This window comes from Pimephales promelas, chromosome 11, assembly GCF_988280905.1.
Source record: "Pimephales promelas chromosome 11, fPimPro1.hap1.1, whole genome shotgun sequence".
In the NCBI taxonomy this organism is placed as follows: domain Eukaryota; kingdom Metazoa; phylum Chordata; class Actinopteri; order Cypriniformes; family Leuciscidae; genus Pimephales; species Pimephales promelas.
In genome coordinates, this window is record NC_142779.1 from 9,098,911 (window position 1) to 9,118,683 (window position 19,773).

A 19,773-nucleotide genomic window follows, 5' to 3' on the forward strand; every position below is an offset into this window, starting at 1 on the left:
TCAGGCCCTCGGTTCGATGTGTGTGAGGGGGGTTACATTATGAGCATTGAACTCTTTTACAGCTCTTGCCCTGAAACAATAACCTGCTCAGAGAAGAGAAAGGGTGTAAAAAGATCAGAAGACCATGGAGAAATCAAAGAGAATCAGGGAGAACAAAGCCTGACATCCCACAAACACACACACACACACACACACACACACACATGGCCATAGAAGACAAACAAAGCGATCGTTAAAAATCATGACGTTCTTTAAAAAAGAGTATCTGTGCCCTCTCTTGAAAACATGAAAACATTTCAGGCCCATGTTTTTTTTTTGTCTAAAACCATTTCCTGTTAGCCGCTGTGCACTGCTCTGGGTTTGTGTAAGTGACTGATGTGATGTGTTTTGTGGGTCTCTGTGGTGCTGGCTGACCCACTGATCTGATCTCATTTTAACAGCCAACCCAGAATATTTCCATACGCAGTAACACAAGCCAAACACACAAATACAAACACTGCTATACAAAACAACACTAGCTAAACACACAAGCTCTGCTCCAAAACCTGATGAGACACCTATCGTTGATGCATCATATGCTAATTCAAAGGCAAAATCTCAGATATGAATATGAAAGTAATCATATTTCATTTAAAAAAGCATTATTAAGAAATTAGCAGAAATAATAGATCTACTGAACATAGACTGTTTTAGCCAGAACGCTGAGCATTGTTTATCCAGAGTTTCATGTTTTTAGCTTAGCAACATGCTAACATCAAACTGTGAATCAATTCTGAGACAGTGTGGGCAAGCAAATTACATACACAATGATTAAAAAGTTTTAGGTCAGTCGGATTTTTGTTAATAACTACTTTAATTCAGCGAGGATGCATCAAAGGTTACAGTCAAGATATTTATATAAAAGATTTCCAAACAAATGCTGTTCTTTTTAACTTTCTATTCATTAAAGGGATACTCCACTTTTTTTGGAAATAAGCTCATTTAACAACTCCCCCAGAGTTAAACAGTTGAGTTTTACCATTTTTTAATCCATTTAGCCGATTTTCTGATATTTAGAAGAATGTCAGTAACCACATAGTTTCTGGTCTTATTGACTTCCATAGTATATATTTTTTTTCCTACTATGGAAGTCAATGAGACCAGAAACTGTCTGGTTACTGATATTCTTCTAAATATCAGAAAATCGGCTGAATGGATTCAAAAACGGTAAAACTTGACTGTTTAACTTTGGGGGAGTAGTAAAATGAGCCTATTTCCAAAAAAAAGTGTAGTAAAGAATCCTGAAAAAAAAAATCCTCAGTTTCCACAAAAATATTAAGCAGCCCAAAACTGATCTCAAAATTGATATGTTTCTTGAGCAGAAAATCAGCATAGAATGATTTCTGAAGGATCATGTGACCGAAGACTGGAGTAATGATGCTGAAAAATTCTGCTTCGCATCACAGGAATAAATGACATTTTAAAATATATTAAAATTGAAAGAAGTTTGTTTAAAGTGCAATAATATTTCATAATATTTCAGTGTTTACTCTATTTTTGATTAAATAAATGAAGCCATGGTGAGAATAAGAGATTTCTTTTAAAAACATTACAGAATCATTGCAATTTTACAATCACTTTTCAGTCGTAATGTATATATTGTATACATTTAATAAACAATAATTCAAAGTGCTTTACAAAGGAATAATGAAAAGACAAAAACAGTGCTAAAGATCCAATTATTATTAACATTTGGACATGACTATCATAATACAGATACAGAGAAAAAAAAAAGGTCTTTATGAAGGACAGATGAGTCGAGGACTTGTGACGAAATTCAAATAAGTGCAAAGAAAATGAGATTTTGCCAGTGAAGGGTATCAATTACGTAACACAATATGAGCACATTAAACCTATAGTAGGACACCAGAAGTTCTGGGCAGCTGTCGTTCAGATCACGCATGCAGAGCAATCATCTAATCGGACATAACACTGTTCCAGAAAGACTTCCTCCAAAAAAAGACTTGTACAGATGCACTAAAATGTGTAATACTAACACTCACATGCACTCATGCACACATGCAGATCTGAACAAACAGAGAGTGCTGAATGAAGTATTGAAGCTGCTAAATAGGACAGCCCTGTCAAAACTGTTGAAGGTACAAATATTTATCGGCGGAGTTTCAAAGGGCGGTTTCAGACCTCGCCCATCCCTAGTCTCTCTTCTAAAGGAAAGAAGCTTTCGCAAAAACTCCTACTGTTCAAACACACCAAGCTGTAGATTCCCTATACAGGCAGTTTCCTTTCTAGACAGCATCCTATAACCACAATGAAACTTAAGTGACTGATTTGAAACGCTAGCCTTTGGAAGCAACTCAACACACACATTGGGGGGACCAACTCTATATTCATTTCTATGCATTTAGAATGCGATGACATTACAGTCCCTGTTGGTGTGGTCAGGTGTCCCAATGGGTAGCCACTGAACCCGGCCTCTAGTGTGAGAGACAGTAAGAGTGAGACCATATCCAGCCAGTCTATCACAACAGTCCAGCGATGTGCACATATGACCAGGGCATCCCCTTACCATATCACTGACACTGTCATGCCAACAATTAGACAAGCCCCAGAACAGCTGGATGTGAGAGTCCCCATTACAAACTCACAGGGCACAGCATGTGGAGTAAATGGAAAGGGCACGGTGGATATGAGATGAGTCTGAAACCGTATACATGATAAAAGGGTTGAACGGTTTGGCCTTTGTTTACATTTCATATAAGGCATATCTGAATATGGTAGGAGTTAGATGGAAATGGGGCACTGCTCCAAGTATTTCCCACGAGAGACACAGAGTAGAAAGACAAATAGGAGGGGAAGGAGTGAGAAAGAGAAAAGAGAGCCTCTGTACTCAGCTGTTAGCCTAATGATAAAACTAATGAGACAGCTGACCGGTATCAGCTGTCTGTGCTCTAAATACACATACACACACACACAAACACATGCTCGTTCCCATAACCCATGCATCAACACGGTTCAGTTTGTGACTGTTGGTACTAATTGCATATAACACAAGATTCGTGTGTGTGTGTGTGTGTGTGTGGGGGGGGGGGTGTCGTGATGGCAGCATGGAGTATTTCATGGCACATCATGGGACCTCCTCAACAGTATGCAGAGAATGAAGACCCTCCAATAAATCCATCAGCCCATCCGCACTGCACTCGACTCAAAACACATCACTCATTGACATGGTGTAAAATTACACAATATACTTGCATTAAAGGAGTAGTTCACTTTTGACAAAACTTTGACCCCATGTCATCCAAGATGTCCATGTCATTCTTTCTTCAGTCGAAAAGAAATGAAGGTTTTTGATGGAAACATTCCAGCATTTTTCTCCATATAATGCACTTCAGTGGGAACCAAACGGTTCAAGGTCCAAAAGACAGTTTCAGTGGAAACTGCAAACTGTTCAAAGGGCTTTAAACGATTCCAGACGATGAATAAGGGTCTTATCAAGCGAAACGATCGCTCATTTAATAAATAAATAAATAACAAAGTATAAGTTTTGTAAGCTCAAATGGTCGCCTTTGCACTGTTCTGTGACGCACGTTTGTGACTCTCCTGTTCAAACTCTTTCAAAATGAACGAATCTTTTTCCGAGTCATTTGGTTCATTCAACAAACGAAACGAACGAATTGACTCTGAAAAAGATTTGTTCATTTTGATGAACGAGTTCAAACAGGAGAGTCACGAACGTGCATCGCAGTACAGAGCAAGGCGAGCTTTTGAGAGCAAAAAAAGGACTACAACGAACGACTGGTAGGGACTACACGACATTCGGCAGTTCATTGGAACGAATGCGTCAATAGAGCCGCCATCTTGAAACAGGGGAGCCCCTCCACTTTAATGGATCAGCGTCAATGTAGTAGACACAGGTCAAACGGAAATAAAATCACCATAAATCATCATGAATGCGATTTTTTCTTGTTTTTTTGGTTTGTTCCAAAGGTCAGACATGTATTTATCATTGATTCCAGAAAGACATTTTTTTTTTTTTTTAAACATTCTTCCTAGTTCAGATTTCATCCGTGAACATCATAAGCTAAAAGCAGAGATAGCAGCGTTACCTAGCTACTTCCTATGACAAGACCCCTGTTCCAAGATGACGGTGGTTTTGACGCATGATTAGAACCCCAAGGTGAGGTCTCGTGTATACGTCTATGGACATTCCTCCCAGGTTAGTGACATCACCAACCCTAAAATGTACATTTTATGTACACAAATGTACAAACCCCGCCCCTGGGAACACACAGTCCACGTTGAGAATAGGAAGAGTGGTTGAATAAGAGTACATTTGTGAGTCATCTCAAACTTTAGCATCTATCTTTTCACATGCAATAGAACGTCACTCTGTGCGCATCTCACAACAGTATATGTGAGTGATTTATAGATTACATGACAGAATATCCTAATTGAAGATAGTTATAACTTCACATCAGCAACATAAATTCATCAACTAACCATTCAGAGACGTCATGTTGAATTCTACATGTTGTCACTTCTTCTTGAGTCTCTCCATCTGTGACTGACTCCATTTTAACATTAAAGGGAGAACAGTTTCTGTGATTTTAGCGTGTCTGCAGCTGCTAACACACACGAACTCTTGAAACCCCGCCCTCTGCAGCAGCTCATTTGCATTTAAAGGGCCACACACAAAACGGTGCGTTTTTGCAAACCCTCAAAAAGTGACAACTTTAACATGCTATATATAAATATCTGTCGGGTATTTTGTGCTAAAACTTCACACACACACACTGAGGACATCAGAGATTTATTTGACATTTTACCACCCCTTTGTAAAATGATAAATCTATTGGTTGTCGCTTTTGATAATTTCATCGCATCCTTTCTGAATAATGAATTTATTTTAAACACTTTTGAACGGTAATGTACTTTCAGAGTTGAGAAAAGTATAAATTAATTCCATCACATCGTCATGATATTTCAACCCAGTCTCACGGCAGTTCGTGATATAGTCACGAAATTTAATCTATTGATTCGTGTTCGTGGACACGAATTTCCCTTTTTTTTCGTGTCACTCAGCACGACTTTCAAGCCAATGTATTTCAATGGGACATATTTTTCGTGCCTGCAACACGTTTTTCTTTCGAGAGCACAGTATTGTTTTTTCTCAATTCTTATTCATTTTGCAAACTTTAAGGGTAGCTTACACTACCAACATTTAATCAGAAGGTTTTAATCCTTGTTTTTATTGCGTTATTTTCGCTAGGCTAAATACGCAACATGAATGATGATCGTGTCCACGAGCGCGAATTTTCTTCTTTTTCTTCGTGTCACTCAGCTTTCAATCCAATGTATTTCAATATGGGACATATTTTTCGTGCCTTTTGCGAACTTTATGGGTAGGCCTACACTACCAACATTTAATCAGGAGATATGAATCCTTGTTTTTATTGCTTTATATTCGGTAGGCTACGCAACATGAATCAAATGAAGATTCGTGATATGGGCACGAATTTCCTTCTTCTTTTTTTCGTGTTACTCAGCACGACTTTCAATCCAATGTATTTCAATGGGACATATTTTTCGTGCGTACATCACGTTTTTCTTTCGAGAGCACAGTATTGTTTTGTTTTTTCTCAATTCTTATTCGTTTTGCAAACTTCAAGGGTAGACTACACGAGGCCCAACAATTAATAAGAAGATTTTAATCCTTGTTTTTATTGCTTTATATTCGGTGGGCTACGCAACATGAATCAAATGATGATTCGTGTCTGGGGGCACGAATTTCCTTCTTTTTTTCGTGTCACTCAGCACGACTTTCAATCCAATGTATTTCAATGGGACATACTTTTCGTGCCTGTACCACGTTTTTCTTTCGAGAGGATTTTTCTCCTCAATTTTTTTTAATTTTGCAAACTTCAAGGGTACACTGCCTTACCGACAATTAATACGAATATTTTAGTCCTTGTTTTTATTGCTTTATATTCGGTGGGCTACGCAACATTAATCAAATGATGATCGTGTCCACGGGCACGAATTTCCTTATTTTTTTTCGTGTCACTCAGCACGACTTTCAATCTAATGTATTTCAATGGGACATATTTTTCGTGCCTGTACCACGTTTCTCTTTCGAGAGCAGCACAGTATTTTTTTATTTTTTTTTCTCAATTCTTATTAATTTTGCAAACTTTAAGGGTAGACTACACTAAGCCCTACCAACAATTAATAAGATTTTAATCCTTGGTTTTATTGCTTTATATTTGGTGGGCTACGCAACATGAATCAAATGATGATTCGTGTCCACGGGCACGAATTTCCTTATTTTTTTCGTGTCACTCAGCACGACTTTCAATTTAATGTAGGCTATTTCAATGGGACATATTTTTCGTGCCTGTACCACGTTTCTCTTTCGAGAGCAGCACAGTAGGCTATTGGTTTTTTTTTTTTTTGTTTGTTTGTTTTGTTTGTTTGTTTTTTCTCAATTCTTATTAATTTTGCAAACTTTAAGGGTAGACTACACTAGGCCCTACCAACAATTAAATAAGAAGATTTTAATCCTTGTTTATTGCTTTATATTCGGTGGGCTACGCAATCAAATGATGATTCGTGTCTACGGGCACGAATTTCCTTCTTTTTTTCGTGTCAATCAGCACGACTTTCAATCCAATGTATTTCAATGGGACGTATTTTTCGTGCCTACACCACGTTTTTCTTTCGAGAGCAGCACATTGTTTTTTCTCAATTGTTATTCATTTTTCAAACTGGGCTACATTACTCAACATTTAATCAGACGATTTTAATTGCTTTATATTCGGTTGGCTGAAGTGATTCATGTCCTTAAGCACGAATTTCCTCCCTTTTTTTCGTGCCAGACAACACGAATTTCAATCTAATGTATTTCAAAGGGACGTATTTTCCGTGCCTCACCACGTCTTTCTTTGGAACATGGTCTCACCGCTATTCGTCACTTGACAATAATATATTCAATAATAATATAATTTGGGGCTACATTAAAATTACATTACAGGATAGTATATTTTCTATATGCTTAAAACATGCCTTAATGTGTGGGAAAATGACGTTTTTCCCTCTCTTTTTTACATAATTTTGGACTACATTAAAACGACATAACTTAATTGCAGGACTGCATATTTGCTCTAGGCTTAAAACACGTCTTAATTTATTGTGGGATATTTTGTCGATGGTAGGCTAATTCAATTTGCAATGGCTTATATTTTATAGCCTACTTTGATTTTTTTTTTTTAAATAATAAAAAAAACGATTAGCCTACTTTTATAGAACTTTCATCCCAATACGTATTATGAAGTTGTAATAAACTGCAGAAATATTTATATTGCTTTATATGGACATATATCCTTTGGCAAAGCGATGCATTCTGGGAAGTGATATGTGTTAAATGTAATGTCTACATACTCGTGTTTCATTCACTTTAACTTTTACGCTGACCACTTTAAAATTGAGCACGGATATAAAATATTAAGACTGTACTTTTTAATTGTGATTGATATTTTGGCGCAATTTTGAGCAACACGTCACTGTGTGCGACCATCGGAGAAACCATTGCCCAGCGCGATTCCACCACGGTAAGTCGCTTACAACAGTCTGTTAAGCAAAATTAATTCATAAGCATTTACACGTCTAAAATTAATAAAATTACGAGTTTATATATATAAAAAAACATTTTCTAGGCCTAGATCTAGGTGATATATATATATATATATATATATATATATATCATATTATATATATATATATATACCATATATTATGTGTGTGTTTATGTATGTATGTATATATACAGTATATATATATATATTTTTTATTTTGGACGTCTTGCTTATTTTATTGAGAATTTATTAGGGGATTTATTAGGGGACTAAGTTATTGGGGACATCTAGTTGATGTAATTCTCTCTTGGTCATCGTGGTTCACACTCAACTTCACTGTAATGTGTCAGTCAGTAATAACAATATTATCACTTGGTCTAACGTTATACTGCACATAACGCTGCCTAGACATGTTACGCGCCATTAAAATAATTTTTAACAGTAGCACAGGAAGCATAGGAACAGCGTGAATCTGTATTTATTTATCCTAAGCATTTATAAGAAAAAATATATTACAGGGTACACTTTTTAAATCCTATCAACATAGCTACATAATTAACATTTTTTGTTGTTCTCCCTGCAGATCCTGTCAAACATATCACCTGTCGAACATACTTTGTATCTGAACCTGATTTTCAAAACCCAAAGGCACTTTTAAGAGCCAACCTCTATCTCTTCATTACTTTCTATATCTTACATCCTCTCTGTTCTCTCACTATATATATTTCTGTCTATCTTTTCAATCTTTATCTATCTCACAGTCTTTATCTGTTGCTTGTTCTTTTGTTTTTGCCTGTCTGTCTGTCTGTCCATATCTGACTTATTATGCCAGGGGGGTCTACAAAAAAGATCTGCCCCTTTTGCCAGGGCATTTTATTTTGTGCTCAAAAAATATGCTCGCATTGCAAAAAGGAGCAGCCTCTGAAACAGCGCCTCAAGAAAAAGCTTCAGAGGTTTGATGAGAAGCGAGAGGAATGGGTGAGTGGTCACAAGAAAAACCACAACATGGCATCCATCAAGGATGAAGCCAATATCATGGTACGTACAATTTCATACATGACATTAAACTGTCCATATCATCTAGGTCTAGGAAGTACATTCAGTGGTACCATTTGTTAAGTGAGCATGTTAGTGCAAGGTCAGAAAGACATTATTTTTTGCAAATATAGATCAATATTTTTTTCAATGACCCTGTGTCATCAAAACTAATTTAAAAGTACAATTTAACTATCAATTTTAGAAGGCAGATGTAATTGTGATTTGTATTTTTTTTTTCTGTGAATAAGTGATTCCCTTAAGTAATCACTTATTCACAGTAATACATCACAGACCTAAATTATCTACCAGAGCAAAATTTGAACACACAGCAAACATAATTTATATGCAGGAATTATTGAGTTCATAACAAATACAGGCATGCATTATGAAAGAATTACAGGTGCAATATAATAATCAAACATTTTATTATTGAGTGGATGAGAAATAACAAATTAACTGCATTCATACTGTACTACTCATAGCAATTTACAATGTGCATGGTTAGCTAAATATGTGCAGCATTCACCCATCTGGTAATGTAATCATTAAGTTCCTGCCTTTATTTTTAATAAATCTTTAAGTTGTCATTGTCCAGTTGCACAATGGTTACATGATATTGTCAACGTACGTGCAAAACCCAAACTACTAATGTTACAAAAAGTCATATTGTACCCTCATGGTGTCAGATTCATCTTTCTGATGTTTTAGAGTTGGTTTTTGTTGCTACTGTATGAGCCTTTCCTGTTTGCACATACTAGATTATACATAAGCTAAACTCACCATTAGGTTACAAATTTTGAATGGCAGGAACCTGGATGCTGTCATCAATAATGTTATATTCTCTTAATAATTAGTTAGTTAAATAGCTTAGTTATTTTTTGTTGTTTTTCTATTACTTTAAACAGTAAATATACAATTTTGTCATTGCAGCTGGAGAAACTCCATGCCATTGGATATAAGCCACTTCTCCTTCTTGGAAAGGAGACCAACAAAAAAACATTCAAGTGTGAAATTTTGACCCCCCGCTGCACACTCTCCGCCTATGCCAAGGACTACCTTCAGAAGATAGGTTCATTTTATGAATATCTTTGTGAAGGTGAGATGCACACACTGTATTTTAAAGTCACGGTTCACAACTTTTGTTGAGTACGCAAAATATTTTATTAATGTTTAAAACTTAAAGGGATGGCTCACCCCTAACACTTAAAGGGTTAGTTCACCCAAAAATGAAAATTCTGTCAGTATTTACTCACCCTCATGTTGTTCCAACCCCGTAAGACCTTCGTCCATCTTAAAATAGTCCAAGTGACTACAGTGGCTACATTTTAACTTTATCAAACGACGAGAACACTTTTGTGCGCAAAAACAAACAAAAATAACGACTTTATTTCAACTATTCACTTCCTTGTGAACTAACTTCCTTGTGTTGTTCCAACCCCGTAAGACCTTCGTTCATCTTTGGAACACAAATTAAGATATTTAAGATATTAAGATCACTCCTGCATACAGTCCATAGGCTTCTTGAGGGAATGACAATTGCTGAAAAAAAACAACAAAAATAACGACTTTATTTCAACTATTCTTTTATTTCTCTCTCTGCCGCGAGTCAGGTTACTAGTTTAATAGCGTAAGCTTCTGTTATTGTACGTCACACGCATCACATACATGACCAGCATCGGCCAATAATGAGCCTACGTGTGACGTAGCTCTACGCTATCACACTACGTTAACTGACCTACTAATTGAACACATGAAATTTGCAAAGACCCGTTTTGGTCACTGGGTGGTCAATGAATCAAATGATAATGAATCTATACAGTATATACTCAATGAAACAAAATCAAGGACAGTGCTAAAATGTAGATCATTAATGAAAATAGCACAAAGAAAAAGAAAATTTTCAAATGTTGGCTGGATACACTACAAACTTAGCCTCGTCTCATTGAGACGTGTTCTGGGAAACGCATATTAATTTTCTCGTATTTGAGGCGTGGTTTACAAATGCCCAGAACAGTTTATTGGATGCTACGGATGTCTATCAAATGTGCTTGTACGTAGCTCATAGCCAGTTGTTTCAATTATACCAGATGATGTATGTAGAGCGACAGAAATTAGAGGAGGAAGAAGATGATGGGTCGGAGATTTATGTGTACACAATGGCGTTCAGCGAATATTGCCAACAATATCTAAGACTGCATCGAAAGGGAACTTTGCGTTTCCATGTTGGATCCATAGATATAAACGAACAGCTTCGGTGTGTCGCATAGACGGTGTGTCGCATAGATGATTCAAAAAGATAAACACTAAAAACAAGTATAGATCAAGCTTATGGTTAACCTCTATGTTTTAAATAAGCAAAACATAACACTTGTTTAACTTGCACAGGTTGGACCCAGGATTCAAGTGGCAATGACCAGCTGATTACGCTGCAGCTCACACCTTGTGACCCAGAAGAAGGCGAGCAGGCGACCCCCCCGGAGCGTCAGGGCGAGCAGGCGACCCCCCCGGAGGGTCAGGGCGAACAAGCGACCCCCCCGGAGCGTCAGGGCGAGCAGGCGACCCCCCCGGAGGGTCAGGGCGAACAAGCGATCCCCCCGGAGCGTCAGGGCGAGCAGGCGACCCCCCCGGAGGATCAGGGCGAGCAGGCGACCCCCCCGGAGCGTCAGGGCGAGCAGGCGACCCCCCCGGAGCGTCAGGGCGAGCAGGCGACCCCCCCGGAGCGTCAGGGCGAGCAGGCGACCCCCCCGGAGGGTCAGGGCGAGCAGGCGACCCCCCCGGAGCGTCAGGGCGAGCAGGCGACCCCCCCGGAGCGTCAGGGCGAGCAGGCGACCCCCCCGGAGCGTCAGGGCGAGCAGGCGACCCCCCCGGAGGGTCAGGGTGAGCAGGCGACCCCCCCGGAGCGTCAGGGCGAACAGGCGACCCCCCCGGAGGGGCAAGGTAATTAGAACAAATTAAAAAAATTACAGTTAATATGTGTAAAGGCCTAAAGTGTTTGAACCATGGGTTACCTTAACTTAACTCGACTTGATCGACTCGCATATGAAATAGTCACAATGCAGGATGCATTATGTCAAGTATGGGAAATGAACTCAAACACACCATGCACTTGTTTAAACAAATTAGGATTATTAAAAACAGGATGGACCCAAGCGAGAAAAAGATACACTTGGAGTTAATTGAGCAACCTTAATTCAATCACAATAAGAATACATGTACTTTACACCTATTAATACATGTACTTCCACACTAGTGCAATGTTGTGATCTTCCAGTATTTTAAATAATAAGTTAAAGATTTATTTGTTATACGATTAATTTTCTTTCTCCAAACCCACAGCTGTCTTCACAGGGTCAGCCAGGGGCAAAAGGAAAAAGTCAGGTAATGTAAAAAATATTTGTAGGGTATTGGTGGTTGTGGGTATTGGCTTAAGTAAATAAATAAATAAAATATTATTTAAAGGGGACCTATTATGCTAATTTCCAGTTCTATATTTTTATTCTGATACTCCACTTGAGTAGCTTTGCATGATTTATGCAGAACCTGTTTGAAATTAGTCGTTTTAGATGGAGTATTCTATAAGCCTATGATTACTATTCTAATGAGCCTGCATGTGATGTAAAATGTGGAGGTAAATATGAACAGCGTGATTGCACACATATTAAAAGGTTAGTTCACCCAAAAATGAAAATTCTGTCAGTATTTACTCACCCTCATGTTGTTCCAAACCTCTATGTGTTTAGTAATCAAACAGATCTCATTCCCCATTGACTACCATAGTACTATGGAAATCAATGGGGATTGAGATCTGTTTGATTAAAACATTCTTCCAAATATCTTCCTTTGTTTTCAGCAGAACAAATAAACACATAGAGGTTTGGAACAACATGAGGGTGAGTAAATACTGACAGAATTTTCATTTTTGGGTGAACTAACCCTTTAACTAAAAGAGAGGGTGGTCTTTTCCCATATTTCAGGGGTCTCTAGACACACCAGGAACAAATATTTCTGTTGAAAGGACCGTACAAAGTGCATTTTGTCTAATTATTGTAAAAAAAAAAAATTCTGAGTGGATATATGACTGGACTGTAATCTTATGTCCCACAGGGGGACCAAGGCATATGCCTGAAAGAAAAAGGCCACAAAAGAGTAAGTGCATGTAAATGCAATGATTGATACTTTGCTATACATTACAACTTTTACCCCTGTTTATTTGCTATAGTTCAATTGCTTATTTTTTTTAACCAATTACAACAGACAATTAGTCACAATTTTATTTATTTATTTAATAATTTAGCAAACGCTTTTATCCAAAGCGACTTGCATATAAATACAATATTTACAATACAAGCAGTCAAATCCACAACAGTGCAACAATATGCAAATGTCGTGACCAGTCCAGCTAGTCCAGTGTAGCACACATGACTATTGATTATTGACACATGATTATTCATAATAGATATAGAATAGGAAGGGATTAATATTATTGAGATTAGTACAATGGACCACCTATAAATCCAACAGGCTTAGTTAGTCTAATTTTACCAAAATACAGTCAAGTATTGGAAGCAGCAGCAGTGGAGTATTCTCAGTTGTGAGCGTTGACTTTGCAGTAGTATGGTTATTAAAGCAAGCATACCACATTGGAACTTAGAGTAAGTTGGTTCCATTTATACATTTTTTTTTAATTAGTGATAAACATCACTTCTCATCCTTGCAAGTCTGTTCGCTACTTAAATCTTCATAGTTGTGTTTATTTTGTTCCTAATCTATCTAAGAAATATTTGAAACGTGTTTTTGATGTTCACAGATTGTTCCTACCACACTCGCCTAGAGGCTTTCCCCATCAGGAGTGTTGTAAAAGAAAGAGTGAGAAAGGTTAGACAGTCATGAAGGAACTGCAGAGTGTAGGCGGTATGCAGAGTGAAATATAGGATTTAAAAACTTCCTTGTGTTGACAAATACAGGTTAAACTTGGAAAAATTTGAATATCATGCAAAAGTCCACTTATTTCAGTAATTCAAATTAAAAGGTGTATATATAGTATATAGAAATATATACATATGCATGATTATACTTTTCAGAGGGCTGACATTTCTGTATTTAAAATCCTTCTTTTTTTATTGATTGTATGTAATTTTAAATTTTCTGAGATTTTGAATTTGGGGTTTTCATAAGCTGTAAGCCATAATCATCAAAATTTGACAAAACTTTTCCACAATATTCAAATTTTTCAATTATCAACTGTGCATATTATTCAGACCATAAGACCAGTGTTTAGTCTTTTTGAATTACAGTTTAGGAAGAAAAATTACAGTTTAGGAAGAAGTGTCTACTGAAAATAATGACACATTGTATCAATTAAACTCAATGCCTAACCAGACATAATAGCCTTATACTAAGAATTAAATAATTTTCTTCATAGGGCAAAGAAGAAATTTTGGTTGACTGGGAGCCCTGTCCAGTATGGTATGTATTTTTCTGTTCTTCTGATTAATGAATTAATGCATTCATTATTTATTTACTTTAATAAACTTAATAATGTTTTATTTATCTGTTCTGTTTCAGATTAAACAAGCCTTTTAACAAATGTAAAGCACACATCATTACTAGAGGTGTCACGATTCTCCAAATCCTCGATTCGATTACATTTTCGATTCTAAGGTCACGGTTTGATTCGATTCTCGAATTTTATCAATCGGCCAATCAGGATGCTCTCTGTCTTACATGCGCTTCATGAGGCACACACACAAGGTCTCTCGCTCTCTCCCTCTCTGCGGTGGACGCAATACGGTTAAGAGCACAGTTTTTTTCTGTCTCTCTTGCTCGCTCTCTCTAGATTCCGGGAGATTTTAACTAATTTGCGTGCATTAGGGAGCCGCTATCAATATGCGGGACACTCCCGGATCTTCCGCGAGACTTGAATTGTCTGCAAATTATGGCTTTTTTGAAGAGCGAACGTACGGAGCCCCTCTAGTCCCACTTTGGTAAAAAAAATTAATTATAACTATCTTGTGGCCTCAAGATAGTAACTCGTGGCCTCAAGATAGTAACTCGTGGCCTCAAGGTAGTAACTCGTGGCCACAAGATAGTAAGAGGCCACGAGTTACTATCTTGAGGCCACGAGTTACTATCTTGAGGCCACGAGTTAGTATCTTGAGGCCACGAGTTACTATCTTGAGGCCACGAGTTACTATCTTGAGGCCACGAGTTACTATCTTGAGGCCACGAGTTACTATCTTGAGGCCACGAGTTACTATATTGAGGCCACGAGTTACTATCTTGAGGCCACGAGTTACTATCTTGAGGCCACGAGTTAGTATCTTGAGGCCACGAGTTACTATCTTGAGGCCACGAGTTAGTATCTTGAGGCCACGAGTTACTATCTTGAGGCCACGAGTTACTATCTTGAGGCCACGAGTTACTATCTTGAGGCCACGAGTTACTATCTTGAGGCCACGAGTTACTATCTTGAGGCCACGAGTTACTATATTGAGGCCACGAGTTACTATCTTGAGGCCACGAGTTACTATCTTGAGGCCACGAGTTAGTATCTTGAGGCCACGAGTTACTATCTTGAGGCCACGAGTTACTATATTGAGGCCACGAGTTACTATCTTGAGGCCACGAGTTAGTATCTTGAGGCCACGAGTTAGTATCTTGAGGCCACGAGTTAGTATCTTGAGGCCACGAGTTACTATCTTGTGGCCACGAGTTAGTATCTTGAGGCCACAAGATAGTTATAATTAATTTTTTTTACCAAAGTGGGACTAGAGGGGCTCCGTACGAACGCCGAACGTTGTCAACATAACTCAGTGGTAATCAAAAAAGAATTCCACACCTGCGACTTCAATGAAAGAGGAGGGGGATTAAGTTCTGCCGATGGGTCTCCTGCATCTGCAGTTGCCATGCTATCTTTTGAATGGCTGTAGCTAAGTTAAAGGAGGTTGACTATAGACTCGCAGCACTTAATCAACACACGTGTTTTTTCCGCTTGGCAAGCCGATTGGACGTGACATTGGGGTGTGGCAGAAACGACGATTCCATTTTTTAAATTCGAAGTTCAATATTGTGAATTAATTTCGATCGATTTCAATTTAAAATTGAAATCGTGACACCCTTAATCATTACCTGACATGTCTTTTATAAGTACAACAGTTTTTATCCATCTATGAAGGACCACCACCATTAATGCATGCATGAAGGTTAATTACATCATAGATGGAAAATTAAACTGTTGTACTTGTAAAAGTCATGGGTTACACTTTATTTCGATAGTCACTTTAGATGTTATACTAATTATAAGTAACTTTTCGACTACATGTCAACTAACTGATTAAAGTATTAGTATATTATAGTAGACTGTCAGTAGACTGTTAGGTTATGGTTAGGTGTTAGGCTTTGGGTTAGGAGAACAAGTTTACCTGTAGTCGCCAAGTTACTTATAGTCAGTTAAATGTCTGTTGGGGAACCAACAAAATAAAGTGTTAGCAGATATTAAGCTGACAGTCTACTAATACTCTAATGACAGTTAGTTAACATGTAGTTGAAAAGTTACTTATAGTTCGTAGAATGTCTAAAGTGGACTATCAAAATAAAGTGTTACCAAGACATGTTCGGTAATGATGCAAGTTTATTGGAAAATCAGTAACAGAAAAATACCTTCTGTTTTTAGTGGTGAGCAGTGGGCCAATTCCTGGCAGCCAAAGGATTCTCTCCGAAATAATGAAAATAAATAAAATGTATGTTTTGAACTCCATTTTGGTTTCAGCCTATTTATTACATTGTTTCTGTGCTGCATTTGAAGTCATATCTCATCTTTCTGTAGTGAAAAGGTGAAAATCTCCAAGAATGTGACCTGGAGTTTAATCTTAAAGGGTTTGCTGGATTTCGTGTTCTTTTGTCTTTGCTTAAGTTCACTTAACCTCACAGTCAAGAAATACAGCCTCATGGCTTGATTGACATGAAGCATAAATATGAAGTTCCAAAAAATGTGACTGACCTTCTTTATACTCACTCATTACATTATCTTTAATTTTTGAATTTTTTGTTCATAATTGACCAGCGCAAACAAATAACAAATGGTAAATCTGATCAAAAAAAAAACAAAAAAAAAACAATTTATCCAAATAAAATGAATGGTTTTATGTATTTAAAAAGATGGTGAATGGAACTGTATGGAGCTGCTTGTTGGGTGAAGTACCTGTTCCATATGTCATATCTTGATTGTATTATCTCTCACAGACACACACACAACAGACACAACCACACTGTCATGAAGTGGTTGAAGCAAGGGAGAAGCAGGATCCAAATGAAGCAGGATCCAAATGCAGCACGTTTATATAACTAAACGTCAAACAGTGCAGGAAACAGGACTCGGGGGACAAAACAACCAACAAGAACTCACTGAACACAGGGCTTAAATACACAGGCAAACAAGATAACAATGGGGCGTGGCTAATAAGAAACACCTGAGAACAATGATCAATGGGCTTATGCACGCATACGTTCTGCATTTGACGCAAGGATCCTGGATGCTCTACAGCTTCCGGTTGTGGGATTATGGCAGAGTACTCAAAATTTACTGTCCTCCTGTCTTTGAAACTAAACGTTCATACCTTTAGATGTAATTTTATACATAGTTATGTTTATTTAATATAATTCAAAAAAGAAGCATAAACACGACGAGGTGTGTCTGTTTTATATGTTTTTGTGACTAACGTTTCGTTAGTATAACCATGGAGTATAAAATTCAATATATATTATGGGTATTGCATTGGACTCTACGATCGGCGGAAGTTATCGAGCATCATTAAACCTTCACCGGAAATACTGCTGTACATGAAGCCAATAAACAAGACACATGGCAAACAAAAAAAAAAAAAAAAAAAAAAAAAAAGACACATGGCAAACGGAATCACATGACAGACAAGAAGACACACAACCCAAATTAACAACACAGGTTGTAAACGTGAACACAAGCAAGGGGCGGGAAAACTGGAACAGGACTGAACCAAATTCACAAAAATGGGGGGGGGGACACAAGACATGAACCCACACCATGACACACACAGATTTAATTATAAAGATACAGCCTATCTGCATCACCAGATTTTAGCTTCTAGAATTGAACAGTATTTGTCAGTAAAAAGTAAAATAAAACAGTAAATTTGTCAGTAAATTAGTAAAAAAAAAAAAAAAAAAAAAAACATTTTGATTTATTGTGAATGTCTTGATCTGGAGAGCATATCACAGATTTTGGAAATCTTTATTATTGGGATATTGTTTGTCCTTGCCATAATGATGATGACAAGCAACAGTTTATTACATTAACCTGAGGCAAAATAACCGTGTTGATCCACATGAAATGAAATGTCCAGACAGGCTTCTTCCATTCCATCGTGTAATACTACGCTAGAAGGCTAGAAGCACTTTTTACTGTAACTATAATGCATCCTTTTTTAGAAAATGAAAGCATACAGAAACTCTATCTGTATGAGGGAATTTGATGCATTTCTTTTCATTACAGTAGTGCAACAGCTACCGTACATGTCTCTATTGTGAGTCAAAAGTTACAGTAAGAGAGCAGTGTAAGGGTTGATTTCTTGCAGGGGTTCAGGCTGCAAGACTGCTGAATGATTAAAGAAATGTTATCAGCAAGATGGTAAAACTGTACATTTCTTGTCTATTCCACCCACTGCCACTTATACCAACAATGGAAATAAGTGGATTTACAATAGCTTAATATGTGGGAGAGCGTTGCTATAGACAGTGACAGTATTGCATTGCAATAGGTAGCACTTCAAAGTCAATACCAAATCAAAACTATTTAGCACATTAGTTGTAATTGAAAAGGTTTAATGACAAAATGTGGTTATGGTTACACTTAAAATAGTTACAAAATAGATGTATGAGATGATGACTTATTCCGATAATCTTACCCAGCCAGAGAGACAGAGCAACAGTTACAGTCTTCTTTTATCCTTTCCCTGACCATGTGACTAAAACCCAAAGACATTCAAACTGACCAATGTTAGAAACTTTTCTCCTTGTCGAAATGTTAGAAGCAGAGGAGACCAGGAGACAATGGACGTTTTCCAAGCAGAAGTTCTTTATTGCTCGTAGCTGCAGTCATTTCAACATCGTCTCTCTAAGGGAAAGATTCCCTTGCAATTTATACATTTAGAGGGGAGGAGTTTACATAGGGTGGAGTCACTCTGAAACAAAGCATGCAAATGAAATAGGAACACACCCTACTCTGAGGGCATTACCAATCCAATTGAATCAGCATAACTATTTAAATGCTGATAGTGGCCAGGAACTCTGGTTCCAAAGAGCCATCCCAGAGCCATTAAAGACAAAAGGTGGAAGTCTCCCCTAGCTAATCCAATCAACCTAAACAGTTCAATCTCTAGGCTGAAATGTGAGAAAACAGGACTATCAGGAAAGGAGACTCTTGCTGGAGACTCAATAATCATCTAATAAACTTTATCAATTTTTATACCATTGGAGTGGAAACCTATTTGTAATACCACACCAATCAGATAATTGCACTTCCCCCATTGTTATAGAGGTGTGACATTCATTGACCCCCCAAAGTACACAAATCTTGGCCTTCAGGCCTTGATCACTATCAGCCCCTCTCTGTCTTTGGGAACTCCAAATGGTCCTTGTGGTTGAAAGAAAGGGTGGAACACAGTAATGTCTATTTCAAATGTCTTGGATTATTTTTTAATCCTACAGCAGTCTGAAGCTCACTACTGTACCTGTTTTCCTCCCTGAAGGTTTTTATGATTGAGGTGACGGTGAAGTGACTCCAGTTTGGCCGTACTCGTAGCCCAGCCTCCCTCATAGTCATACCATGGACAAGAACATGGTCAAAAGTGGCACAAATCTCATCTGAGACTGCTTGTCTCTTTCCCTCCCCCCCCCCCTCCCCCCTCATCTTATCCCTTCCATCGATCTATTGAAGGTTTCGATTGCTGTGTGATCAGTTTTGACTATTTGTGTTTCCTCCTGATCCTGGGTGATTGTGTGCTAATTGACCTGAAGCTGTCCTGAATGCAAGCCTTTCTAAATTACAACATTGTAGGCAATGAAAAATGAA

The 19,773-nt window shown here is 37.8% G+C and overlaps 1 protein-coding gene across 4 annotated transcripts; it reads left to right on the forward strand.

Moving 5' to 3' along the window:
* Positions 1–4,982: 4,982 nt before the first annotated feature.
* Positions 4,983–16,425, forward strand: LOC148977131 (uncharacterized). Of its 4 annotated transcripts, XM_089116893.1 has the most exons (9): positions 4,983–8,669; positions 9,600–9,765; positions 11,055–11,606; positions 12,006–12,047; positions 12,774–12,815; positions 13,477–13,544; positions 14,092–14,135; positions 14,235–14,257; positions 16,342–16,425. In XM_089116893.1, coding segments are annotated over exons 1-8 (1,128 nt in total). In that variant the 5' UTR covers positions 4,983–8,456; the 3' UTR covers positions 14,236–14,257; positions 16,342–16,425. The 4 variants fall into 4 exon arrangements, with proteins under 4 accessions (XP_088973019.1, XP_088973018.1, XP_088973020.1 ...); XM_089116892.1 differs by lacking the exon at positions 14,235–14,257; XM_089116894.1 differs by lacking the exon at positions 13,477–13,544.
* The last annotated feature ends 3,348 nt before the right edge of the window (positions 16,426–19,773 follow it).